General features: G+C 44.8%; 2 protein-coding genes across 9 annotated transcripts in view; both read right to left on the reverse strand.

Annotated features, from left to right (window-relative positions):
* The window catches only part of P4HTM (prolyl 4-hydroxylase, transmembrane), a 41,318-nt gene extending 38,187 nt beyond the window's left edge, over nucleotides 1–3,131 (reverse strand). For 2 of the 7 annotated variants that reach the window (XM_053296861.1, XM_053296858.1), the window contains exon 1: nucleotides 2,541–3,129. In XM_053296861.1, the coding sequence (XP_053152836.1) occupies nucleotides 2,541–2,849 (309 nt within the window). In that variant the 5' untranslated portion in view covers nucleotides 2,850–3,129. Of the gene's footprint in view, nucleotides 1–1,906; nucleotides 1,960–2,063; nucleotides 2,450–2,540 lie in introns of those variants that run through there. The other 5 variants (XM_053296857.1, XM_053296859.1, XM_053296863.1 and 2 more) reach the window with 4 other exon arrangements.
* Nucleotides 3,132–5,161: 2,030 nt separating this feature from the next.
* Nucleotides 5,162–13,241, reverse strand: part of ARIH2 (ariadne RBR E3 ubiquitin protein ligase 2) — a 49,811-nt gene continuing 41,731 nt past the window's right edge. For both annotated transcript variants that reach the window (XM_053298130.1, XM_053298131.1), the window contains exons 12-15: nucleotides 12,225–12,368; nucleotides 11,387–11,455; nucleotides 10,044–10,127; nucleotides 5,162–9,510 (exon numbers count right to left, since the gene is read on the reverse strand). In XM_053298130.1, coding sequence (XP_053154105.1) covers nucleotides 9,439–9,510; nucleotides 10,044–10,127; nucleotides 11,387–11,455; nucleotides 12,225–12,368 — 369 coding nt within the window. In that variant the 3' untranslated portion in view covers nucleotides 5,162–9,438. The remainder of the gene's footprint in view (nucleotides 9,511–10,043; nucleotides 10,128–11,386; nucleotides 11,456–12,224; nucleotides 12,369–13,241) is intronic.

A 13,241-nucleotide genomic window follows, 5' to 3' on the forward strand; every position in this document is an offset into this window, starting at 1 on the left:
GGTTTACAAGGAAAAATAATACAAGGAAACCTCATTATCTACGGATTTACATATCTGCAATCGGGTAAAAGACACTTGACCTCGACATACGTAGGGTGGGGGTGGCGAATTCCACATCAATCTCAAGTATCCGTGGGTCAGAGGTGGCAGGAAATGACCACGGAGCTAATTTCCGGCCACCATTTTGTTTCTCGGAGTCACAAAATGGCTCCTGTTTAAATAACAAAACAAAAAACTAGCAATTTGGGGGCATTCCTGGGGTACAGTGTGACATGGGCGGGGCAGAAAAGCATGGTTAGCAACTTCCCCCCATGTTTCCCCCCAAATTTGACCGAAAATCTGCATTTTCCCGCATTTTCCTGGTGACCGGGAACCTAACCCCCAATTCCCCATTGAAATAATGCCTCGATATTCACGGTTTCTGTATCCACGGTACAACCACAGAATGGAACCCCTGCAAATATTGAGGTCCTCCTGTAATATCTAAAGATGGCTTCCTGTCCCCAAAGGGCTCACAATCTAAAAAAGAAATATAAGATAGACACCAATAGGGATATGCACAGAACCGGTGGGGGCGGCTTGAGGGTAGATACCTTTAAGGGTGGGGGAGAATGCTCTTATCCCTCCTGCCGCGTCTCCCCCACTGGCACTGCACTTTACAAGTGCACACGAGTCAGATAGTTCCAGTCACTTCCGGTCTGACAAAGCAGCAGGGAGGTACGCTGCCAGCCCACCGGACCCTTTTAAAGTGCAGCGCCAGAGGGAAAAACACGGCAGGAGAAATAAGAGCACCTGTTTCATTAAAGATATCCCCCGCCTTTGTACTGGCTGAACTGCTGATCTTTTGAACCTGCTCAGAGGCCCATAAAATGGCCTCCGAACAGGTTCATGCACATTCCCAACCAGTAACAACCACTGGAGACTGGAGAGATGCTGTGCGGGGGCTGAACAGGACCATATTAGTTACACTCACCTGGGGCTGAATAGAACCAGATTAATTACACTCACCTTAGCATATGTCACATTGTTCAAAGCACAGCTGTGCCAATGTGCACCAAACCTTTTCTAGTCCCGACAAATAGGGACAAGCTCATGGCCCACTGTTTTCATTTATTTCGCCCAAAATACATTTATATAAAAAAGCAATATAAAATAAAAGTAAATGGTGCTAACCCTAGTATTGCTCAATGTCACACTATTATGTAGCACATTATGCCAATCCTGGCTGTGGTGACAGATCAGTCAAAGAAAATAAAACTCACACAATGCCAACCTCAATTGTGCTACTCAAAGGCCAAAGAATCATGACCCATCCTACTGATGACATCTCAGGTTAAATACAGACTAGCTTAGACCTACCCAGGACCAACAGACAGTAGTTATCAGGTTGGTCCTAAAGAAAATGAGATACAAAGTAGAAAAAAATCATTTGTTGGAGTGACATCGGTCTGCATAGCAGCAAGCAAGCTTTTGAGTTTCATCAATAAGAAGCAGCTCTGTAAAACCCTAAAGCTTGCATACTTCTACACCAACACATGATGCTCCAACCAAAAATATCGCCACTACTTTAGAGTCTCCTATGGAGGATCAGGTCAGAAAGCACTGGCATGCCAGTCCTGGCCTCTCCAATCTCACAGGCAACCAAAGCCCACAACCCTGCCACAGATCTTCGCTTTAGCAACTCCAGCTGCAGTCAGTCACTGTGCTTCTCCAGTGATAGTCAGCCCTGCACCATGCCTACAAAGGGGCATGTCCCAATAAAACAATTCTCAAAGAGCATATTCATAACTCAGCCGATGAACTTCAAGTCTTTTAAGTCTCTACTACCTGTTCTGTTCACACTGGAAGAGCAATTAGAGTAAGCAAAGAGTGCACACAATCCCTTAAAGAGCAATAATTATCATACCTTTATTTCTCAGCTACAAGAGAAACCAGGCTTGCTCTCCTACACAAGATAACCTTGTCCAAAACAGAAAAAGCATAGTTACTGGCACTGTGGGAAGGAACTTATTTCTATGTTTACTCCCATTTTTCTAAACTGAGATGTCCTCAAAAGTGGCTACCTGACTTCAGTGAGCTGGGTGGCAGACAAGTCTGGGGCTACCAACTGTTTTCTTCACACCGTTCTCGCGTTTGAGCAGCTGGGCCAACCATCAGAAATTCAGCAGGCAAAAGCTTTTCAAATCACTGCATTCACTCTAGGAAAAGCGTCGCTTGCTGAATTGCTGCTTGCCCCGCAACTAAGACACAGACGCCTTAACAGAGGAGAAAAGAAAGTTTAATTCCTTAACGAGGCGTGAAGGAAGAACTCTTGATTTTCCTGTCTTCCAGTTAGAGCAGATCTAGCCTCCCTCCCGCAGAACCAGCCCCAACAGAAAAGCACCTAACACAGGGTTTGCTTATGTCTCCATGCTGCAACAGCAGCCCCCACGGCAACTCCGCCTCCCCGCCCCACACATTCGTTATCTAGCAGCGAACGCAGCAGCTATTCCCTTTTGGCGCCGTCTAGCGCGGTCTGCACGTCGCCCAATCATGCTTGCCTTGATGGCCTCGAGGCGAGGCAGGGCATAAGAGTTAAAGTCTCTTGGAGCGAAGGATAACGCAGGCGGATCCTGAGCGGGGCTAGGGAAGTCTTTGCCCGGCTCCGGGTCTCCGTCGTCAGCGCTGATATGCACGAAGAGCAGCAAGCCCAGCACGTTGAACACGTAGAGATGCGCGAAAACCATCACGACCACGAAGTACGGCCGGGAGCAGACGCCGCGGCGCCCGATGGGGGGCCCTGGCAGCAGGGGCTCCTCGTCCTGCCCGGCCGTGGCCGCTGCCACCGCTGCCCCCGCCACGGCTGCCATTCTAGGCACAATCCGGGCCGGCGCTCGACCAGGCCCGGAGCAATAGACCGTTACCACGGCAACCGCTATCGCGAAGCCCAAAGCCAGGAGCCCCTCTCGCTAGCGCTACGCACGGGCGGCTACCATTGCGTCATCGCGCAAGGCGGCGGCGGCGACTCGGCGGGGCCCTTTCGTCGGAGGAGGGCGCGCTCGGCCCGAGTTCAAGCCCCGCCATGACCCCGAGGGCAGTCCCTCGAGAGCGAGGTGGTTTGGTTTCATGCTCTTGGGTAAAAGCAGAAGCAGGCCATTTTGGTTCCTGGCAACTCTGCCCTCCCCGCCTTTTACAGAGCGGCGCAAGGGGAGGCCGCTTTGAAGAAGGGCATCATCGCCTGCCGCCGGCCTTCGAATGACGGAGCAACTCAAGCCCAATTCCTGGGAAGGGCGGAACGTTCTCGGCTCAAGCGGCTGTTTGTTTGGGGGCGCGACGCGAGGAGCCATGACTGGACTCCAGGCTGCTGAGCGGGAGTAGCTTAAGTTAGCGGTTGCGCGGCGGGCAGCCGCTGTTTAGTCTATACGTATTTCTGCCGCCACCCCAGCCTCGTACCTCCTCTGCGCCTCACTCACGTGCAGTTCAAACTTTTTTTTTTTTTTTTAAAAGGCCGCAGACCTGGCCTCCAGTTGGCAGCTCCTGCCATTTAAGTTCGCCACCCCCAAGAGATTTTTAAGGCTGAGAGACCTAGGGGGTTCATCTAAGCGCCCCTCCGCGCTTTCTTCGCTCGAGCTGTCATACGGTATATCGCGCTCGCTTACAGTGAAACAGTTGTTCATCTGCACAGTTGTGCAAGAGTGCTGTTACACCAATGCAAAAATTGTGCAGAGTTTTGTGACAGTGCAGACATTACATATCATGGCATTATTGCACAACCCCTTTATCATAATTTTTACACTTGCACAACGCTCTTGACAACTTTAAAAATATTGCATTCCACTGCATGCGTAACGGTGTGCAGTACACATAAGCCACTGCATCTTATCTCAACTTTAGAGCCCCCAATACCAAAATAACTTGATCCGGTATATTTTAAGTTTTTTATTCCCCCTGCCTTGAATGAGAAGGGTCATTCGAAGTACTGGACCACACGTTGAATGAGGTTCCTCTCCAAGTGTGGGACCCATGGCAATTGCCTCTCCTTGCCTTACTATATGTACAAGTAGAAGACCCTCACTATATCTACAAAAGGCATGTGGCAGTTGCTTTTATGTAGATAGCCATGAAGGGAAACCAAGATAAATACATGTGCATCTAGCTTAACATTCCTTATTGCATTCTATTCTTTTCTTGATGCCATTTTTAGAAGCAAGTTTTCCTACACAAGTTTTTCTACACAATTCCTTCTGTTGGATTCACAGATTAATGTGCACAAATAGACCGATCCACACCCCACTATGTTTGATCCAGCTTGGCAAAATGCAGGAGAAGGAATCAGAGTCAGGATTGTGAAGTAAGTGGGACTACAAGGCAGCAGAAGCAAAATCTCACAAAATAGTCAGCAGACAAAATTATCAAGTGCATAGAACAGAACAGCAGACATAGGAAGCTGCCTTAATAAAAAGTCAAGACTAGTGGTCCATTTAGCACCATATTGTCCATTCTCTCTCTCTCTCTCTCTCCCCTCTCTCCACTGAATGGCAGCAGCTCTCCAAGCTTTCAGGAGTTTCTCTCAGTCCTACTGTGGAGATGTCAGGGAGTAAACCTGCATGCAAAGCAGATGTTCTTCCACTGAGCTATGGCTTAACATGGGGTCTGCCAGATATTGCTGAACTATAATTCCCAGCATCCCCAGCCACAATAAATGTTAAGAACCACAACCCTAAAGGGGTAGTCTCCCATCCAAATACAAACCAAGGCAGACCCTGCTTAGGAAAGGAGACAATTCAGGTTTGCTATCACAAGACCAGCTCTTCTCTCCATTACAAGGCATGTAGGTGAACTGATGAGGACTCACTCACAATGACACATTGACAAAAAGAAAGAGGCTTAGGCCTGGTATTGGGGTATGACAAATACTTCTGTCCAGACGAATTCCTGAAAAGTTGCAGTGTTCTCCAGAATACCTCAGGAACTGGAGCAGATGCAAGGATAGAGTGTGCACTATGAGCCCTTCCCTCATGTCAAATAGCAATAGCAGATTACACTCTTTTGATGGAAGAATGTGTTCCTATTGCTAGGACAGTTCCAAACACGGCAGAACCTAAACATTCCCCTCTCAACCCCCATTACCCCTTTCTCATCAGGAAATTTGAGAACAGTAAGAAAAAGACAGACACAGCAGTTTTAAAATTAGAAATTCACAATTTATTTCAAATAAACAATTTCGGGGGTTGGGGGGTTTCAAGAGCTCTTTCCGTTGCCCCTTCCCCTCCTTAATGCCGGAAAAGTGTTGGCAGTTTGAGATTGCTTCCCCCCCATACCTCAGTGAGGGACAGAGCAAAGGCAGCCATGATAATGTAGCACTCTGCATAATAAAAAGCTCCCATAGCAGAAGCTACTACCTGAAAACTTGGAACAGTCCAGACTTGAGTGAGCACATAAGAACTTTTCCTAGAAAAATCTATTGAGAAATGAAGCAGATTTAAAAACAAAACAAAACACTTTTAGATGAATTGAGACAGTTCAATATTATGGATAGAAGTCTCCATTTCTTCCTGTAGCACTACATGGCACACTGTGCACAGAACAGCAGACATGTAGTTTAGGTTCAACAGAAAATTCGTGGCTGCTGCTGTGGACGAAGGAGTGCTAGTAGAGAGCAAGTAAAAGACCAGCTAGAGGTCTCTCCTATATGAACAGCTTCTTTTGGTGTCTCCATACAAGCTTTTGAGTTACTCCAAATTCTACTGCCCAACAGAATTCTGTGTAACCTGAAAGCCTCCAGTGTTCACTTATCAGAAGTTGGTGCAAAGATATTGCCATAGTTATTCTCGTATCTTTTTATAAAGAGAACCAAGACAAGTAATATACCAAATGTAAGCCAAGCCAAAATAAAATTAGCATTAGAGTCAAAACATGAACCAAGCTCAAATTTAAAAAGCAGAGTAAAGGATGAAAAACAGCTGCCAGTTTGGCTAAGCTCAAGCATTGCAGAGAGAGAAAGACAAATGCTCCCAGTATAGGATGTTAACCTGCAACCAGAGAAATTTAGTACCTGTTGGTGCAGACTGGGGTCTAGGGATGTGCACAAACCGGTTCGGCGCCTCCTTTAGAAGCACCGAAACAGCTTGGGCACCCGTAGCCAAACTGTTGGGCCATGGTTCGTCGGGCCATGGAGTGGTTTCCTTAAAAAGCAGGCAGGTAGGTCCTAATATGCTTCACTGCCACCTCATCCCTTTTCTAGGTGCAGCGCTCGCTCTGCCAAAGGCTGCACATGGCTATGACACTGTTAACTGCAGCCCACGCATGCCGCCACCGCCGCCACACACAGGCCGCAGGGAACAGTGCCACAGTCTTGCACGTGCTTCGGTAGAGGAAGTGCCAATCTGGAAAAGCGGTGGGGCAGCAGCAGAGCATGTTAGGACCTGCTTACCTGCTTTTTAAGGGAACTGCTCCCTGCCCCGCCCGAGCTGTTTGTGCACATCCCTACTGGGATCAGATGCCATTAATTCCTAATTGCATTCCTCCAATCCCAAGCACCTTGGTATGAAGTAGCAAGCATTTTCTACAAGGGGGAAATCTGGTTGTGAGTTCTACTGCAGGATCACACCTCAAATACACTATTCTCTTTTTCCAGGGTAAAAGAGGATCATTCCTAGGGCATTGCATATTCCAACCAGTTGTAAAGCTGGAGCACCATGCAATTTTATAATAGGATGCACTGGAAAGAGGGCTCATTTATTTATTTATGCATGCATGCTGATTTATAATCTCTCTGGGACTAAAAAAAGAAGGTAGTTCATACACATGAATGCTACCTGTTCCATACTGGGTGGCAGCCATTAGTGTGGCTTATATAGCACATTTAAAGCATTGTATGGGATTGACTCCAGCCATTTGATCTCGTTAAAAACTTGTGAATTTAACTATCACTCACCCTTATGGCAGTGTGAATCAAGTTAACCAGCAGCAACTGGATGGCAAATGCAGAGCAAGTCACAAAATTCCTTTTGTACTGGACAGTTCTGAGCTACGAAGTGTGTATGCCTTAACTAGATTAGTTCAATGAACCAAATCAACTCAGTCTAAATTAAATCTTAAGATTTTTAAAAATGCTCACTTCCTTCAAAGAACGAGCACTATGTAAGCAAGCAAGGACAGCAGGTCAGCATTCAACAATGGAAATGAGGAATTTGAAAGCCATACCTTCTACAGCTATCGAGAGGCTGATCGTTATCCAACTGTAGGCTGGTTAATGAAATAATCCTCTGCTAGCTAGTACATTATGCACTACATCTCAAACCAACAACTGTTAACATATCCTGTAGGTAATCAACGCACACACTGAACTATTCCTTTTTGCACTTGCTAAAGGATTTTAGTCTGTTTCTATATATCAAGGTCCAGATCTGGACTTCATGCAGAGAAATGGAAACATCTACAGCCAAGAGAACACAATCACATGATCTCTGCTTACAGCAGATCAGTGGGGTAGCAGACTGACAAGGGTTAAAGGAGCAAGCCTGATGAGGTCATCATGCGGTATCAGTTACAAGAGACCTACAGAAAACCAACAGAAAAGGAAAGAGGGTGAGCAGAGAAGCAAGAGGAGAGAATGTTGGGGTGGAAAGGAGAACTTTTCCTGTCTCTCCTGGACTGTTAGCCGTAACTTAGTATCTGCTTCAGGGTCCTACTTGCTTAAGCTGTTTAACTGACTGGGTGTGTGTGTGTCACATTAAATGTCCTGGGGCCATTTACTGAGGAGGAGAGCAGATGATAGGCATTATTTTTCCCTTGGAGTGCTTGAGGTAGTAGTAGCAGCTGAAGCGGGGAGGTGGCATGGCTTCAAGAATTAGGACAAAATCCAAACACAATAATAAAGATGTTTCCAGTGAAAGGCCAGAAAGGCAGGTATAATAAGCATAGAACAACAATGTTCTAAAGTCAATTCTCCTTATCCAAATTGAAAAAGTCATGATCAATGCACAAAAGAAAAGCTCAGTGCAACATTGTTTACCAAAAAGAGTGACATCAATATTCTCATTTAGGATTCAGAGCAACTTTGATAGAAAGCCAGCTGCTCCATCTTCCTCTCTATGCAGATTATCACGACAGTCAGGTATATTAGGCTACATACCATACACATCTTATACAGTAGTCTTTACACAATTGTTCTGAAGCCAGCCTCTTGATAACATGAATGGAGGACATTCTGACATTCAACGCATTCAGGAGTTCATAGTCCTCTGCCAAAAATAAGCCACCCATGAACCCTAAATACTCTTGAGCACCACAGTCACCAATTTTGCTGGTTGCCTTTCAACAAGCAGTGGAACAGATTCCAAAACAGCTGCGCAAGTTTACTATTGGTATATTGTTTCTAAGAACTTCTTATGCTGCCAGGATTGTTATCAAGCTTTGTGTTAAGTGTAATGGCTTCACCTTGATGCACAGCAGAGAAACCTGGTCTTGTCAGGGCAAGAGGGATCAAGCTTGATTACAGCCATGTAGAAGGATCAAGATGTGCATGACTGAGTTGCACAGATATGCATGGATGGAACATGGCTCACTCAGCTGCTCCTGAGCAAAACCAGTACCTGTTACGCTATTAAGAGGTGAAACTCTGCTCCCATAACACTGCAAGCATTTTAGTTTTGGCGGAAGAGAGTAATCCAGAGAAACAAAGCACAGCACCAAATCAATGCAGAAGAGAAATCACTTCCTATGCTGCTCTGAGCTTTGCCCTGCTGCCCCTTCCATAGCCAGAAAAGAACAGCAGAGACACTCAACTGTACACTGATCCTTGGCCACAGCTGCTGTCTCCCAGGCTAGGCACCATTTGTCTCATGCACAAATGAGGGCAAGCAATCCAAGTAGTGCAGGTAAGATTTGCTAACAGAAAGACAGCTGGACTATTTCATAATCTTCAGTGCAAAAGAGAACTGAGGGAGGAAAAGGGGAGAGCGAGTGGGGAGAAGAGAAGCAGCCATTAAGTTTACAAGCAGCTTATTAAAAAGGAAACACACTCCAATTCCAATTTATTTTTAAAAAGGGGTCTGTGTTATTCTAGGGTTCATTTTGTATAATGGTACAACCGTTGAAAATTACATCAGTTTGTAATGGTCTAACACTATTAACAGCCACTGAGGAAATAAAATAAAATAGAACTCCCTCCCAGAACAATCCAAGATCTGGGGAGGAAAATGTCCCAGGAAAAAGGTGCCAATCTGAACTCCAGCCTCTAGCCTGGTGGAAATGAAAAGCAGAAAGAGAGAAGAAAAACAGAAGAAGACAAAGCTGTGGTGCTAGCTCGTGTCTGGTTTGCATGGGGAGGGTGCAGGGTTGTCCTCAGCCCTTCTCTGCGGAAGGGGCTGTACCAGTTGCTCATGTCACTTCTGTCGCCACTCTCACCGCCACCTTGCTCTCTGCTCTCACCCCTGCGCCTTGACATCTGCCACCTTATGTGTCGTGGAAGTCTTTCAGCAGGGTCCTCCTCCTCTGCTCAGCTATGTGCATCTGGTTCTCCAAGTCCTGGATGGGGGAAGAGAAAAAGAAAAGCCAATGTGATTTATACATACTTTGAACTGGCAGGGAAATCAGTCACCACTGACTAAGTAGAGACAGGAAGAATCTCCAGAAGGCGATTTCCATTCTCCTCTTTCAACACTAGTTTCCTCCTAGCACGGATGCAGGAGAAGGATAGACTCAGAAATGCACCAAGCTGGTAGCTTTTATATATGCCATTTATGTATTTATCATTACATGTTCATACCACCTCAAGCAACCATCTTGAGATATTCATAAGATACTCATCTCTAATTTAATTTGAACAGCAAATTTTTAGCCCATCATCATTTCCAAGATTAACACAGCAAAATATGAACATTTTCTGCTAACAATTCAAAACCCAGAGGTGTTGCGGTAGGATGTCAGGAATATTTCCTTCTGTAATGCCACTTTATTTGCTTCTGCATAGGCTTGGTTGAGCCCTTTTATGAGATTATTAAACTCATTAAATGGGACAAGTGAAGTGAGAAATGACTGAGCAGAACTTGTCAACTCACCCCTCTGTCATAACTGTCTGCTCTCTCCACTTTCCATGATAGATTTTCTATTTCTGCTTCCAGCTGAGCCTGTTGGTATTCAAACTGCAAACAAATATAACAGATAAAGGAAGAGCTGTTCTTATGTCCTTTGCCTCAAATCTCTTGCACCAAGAAACACATATTCTGCTCTGCTGCTCCTATCAGGCAGGGCTGCCATGTGGAAAAGGTGACAAGTCTCCTGTACCTTTAAGAGAGGCATTAGAAGAGGGAATTTCTGCAGATGCAGCTTGTCTTCCCTCTGCATGACAAGCTGCACCTGCGAAATTCTCTCTTCTGTGCTTCTTTCAAAAGGTACAAGAGACCTGTCCTCTTTTCCATATGGCAGGCCTAACGTCAGAAGGCACTTCAGACGAAATGAGAAAAAGCCAGCCAAGACTGAGGCACATTTAGGAGTGGTCTGTATGGGCAGAGCAGGGCAGAGATTGTTCCCACTCTCCTCTCCCTGGACAACTTATGGTGCCTCCTGCTGCATTAGCCCCAGGTGTGCAGGCTGGTTATTCACCCAGTTCATTTACCACCCCTGCTCCACCCATATGAGCTGCTCCTAGGCACATTTAACGGAATCAAGCAGCCAGAAGGCTGAGATTGTTCATTAAGTGTGCAATGGCATGAGCAGTAGACAGGTATTGGACTTAACTCCTAGGCAAATCCCAGCTCCAGTCTTGGATAAATCACCCTCTCTTATCCGCTCTCATCCTCCATTCCCTGTCTGTGACACGGAAGAATTCATAAAGACTGATGCAGGAATTTTTAAAAAGACTTTTGTAAGTTGAGATCACTATACTGCAACATACAATACTTTTCAAATTCCAAAAAGGTATTTCTCAAAAGGGAAGAAAAGCTATTATGTGCTAGACACATTTTTTTCTACAGGACTGTACTAATTCCTGTTTAGGGCCTAACAATGCTTTAAAAACTGATAATTTCAGAACGCTAACCAACAAAGCCTAAACGGCAGATTTGGACAACAGGTAGTACTTGCTCATTTTTAACTTGCCAAATGCAGTTTATTGTGTGTTCCCTCTCTCCCTCCCCAACAAAAATAAAGTGAAGAACCCACAGAACCACAGGCTACTCGGCTTTGCAGGTGATGGAGAGAAGACAGATGGGAAGTTTTAGGCAGACTCTGAATCGATAAAGTTCCCCATGGAAACAAAATATATCAATAACCATGAACAGATTTATTTTATCTATTGCACTTATGCACTTGCTCCAAGTAGCTCAAAGCAGCTTACTTAAAGGAGACTCAGGTAGTCTCCCATCCTGGAGTCTTTATTTTATCACACAGCTACATGTCTTACCAGTTTCTTCCTGGGACCAGATTCCATGTAGTAGGCATATGGATATGTGTACTGTAGCGTGTAACGACACTAGAAGAAGGGAAAAAGAGAGAGAGAGAGAGACTGGGATGGTTTTATGATGCCTGCACAGATGCTATTTGCTTTTCTTCAAATGTTGGGGAGTTTCCTGTCAACATTAGCTTGTAATGACCAAAGAACTGGAAAACTGCACCCACTTTCAGGAGTTATACCTGCTGAACATGCTAGAGAATGTTATGCAACACGGTGAGTTGAGTTGGTAGCAAGCTATGTCCACTAAGCAAGATGAGTTCCATGCTAGGATGAGCTTTGCAGGATTTGTATTTCTAGCCCCAAAGCTTCAGCAGGCTGCATTTTTTAAAAAATGAGGTGTCCAGAACCTGCTTCCCTCTTCACCCTCTAATAGCCCCAAAGAAGAGCTGACTTCTACAAGTAGCCCACCCCCTATCAATTTTTAATAATTTTAATAATTTGTTTTAATAACTGTTCTATGCTATTGTTTTTATTTTAGTGCCATGTATTTTAATCTGTGCATTTTTAAAATTTTAAGTTCTCTACACCGCCTAGAGATGTACATATCAGGCGGTATGAAAATATGATAATAAAATAAATCTAAGTTTCAGAACTCTAACCATATCAATCCAGAGTGCTAAAGAACACAATGTAAGCCCTTTCTTGGTAATAGTTTGGAATTTGTGCCCAGCACCCGGTTACCATTTAAGCCCTCAAGATGAGCAGTAGCATCCCAGAGCAATGCAATTCATGACCAAGTGGTTCCTCTAAAACTTTCTCACCCGCTTTCCTGATTTAGTATACTCACCTTAGCAAGTAGTTTTGCTGCATTCTGGAGATACTGCCAGTCTATCCATGTGCCCAGGTTGTTCATCACTCGCTCCTGTATCTTCTCTTGAATTCGCTGGTATGTCTGTGCCTCCAACTGTAAGCTCTTGTTGTGGTTTTCCCACTGGAGAAGTGAAAAGAAAGGAGTATGAAAATACAGTGCATACACTTGTTGGGAAAACAAGCAAGAATATGGGCTGGGGGCCCTGCAGACTGGAGCAAATCACTGGGAGAAATTAGCATTGAAGCGCCTCTTAATTCTCCATTAGAAGAGGCAAGATGTACCAGAATGCAAACATATCCCTGTTCCTAATATCATCAACATTGTCTTTTTAGCAATGGAATCTGAAAGGGATAAGAGAATTCCATCTACATTAGCATTAGCTCTGTGATTACAATGAGATATCAGAGGAATATGGTGTATTCAGGAAACTGCACAAGCATTATACTACATTTTACACATGACAGCTCCTGAAGATCATAATCAGGAAAGCAAGGCTATGTTCTGATAATAAGTTGCCAGGTTTCCACCATTTGCTGAGTTGTGGCAAAGCCATTCTTTCCCCTGGATCACAGTCTCGTCTTCTAAGAACATTTGCTTTGTTTCAAGAGAAAGCTAGTTGTCAGCTCCCACGTTTTACATTCATATGTGCTTTTCTACCATAAGAGGCCAAAATGGCTGACAGTAACTAAAGCACATTAAAATCAGTTGTTTAATCATGGTATACCTTTTTAGAACTAGCAATCAAGCCACTATCCTTAAGTTCATATGTGGAAAGGGGAAGCTAGGGTCTACAAATGGCTACTGCTCCAGTGGAGCTTCTGAGCCCCGCATGGCTCCATCTCGCAGCTTCCATTTCGGTTCACCTGCTCTGCCTTCATTTCTCTCTGCTACTTCTTTCACCTTGCAATCCCAAAGACAATCCAGATAGCTGAGTATACATAATCAATGCACATTTCAAATTCTTTCCTCCATGTTTTAAAAAAAAAGCAATAC

The sequence above is a fragment of the Hemicordylus capensis genome, chromosome 2, assembly GCF_027244095.1.
Source record: "Hemicordylus capensis ecotype Gifberg chromosome 2, rHemCap1.1.pri, whole genome shotgun sequence".
Taxonomy (NCBI): domain Eukaryota; kingdom Metazoa; phylum Chordata; class Lepidosauria; order Squamata; family Cordylidae; genus Hemicordylus; species Hemicordylus capensis.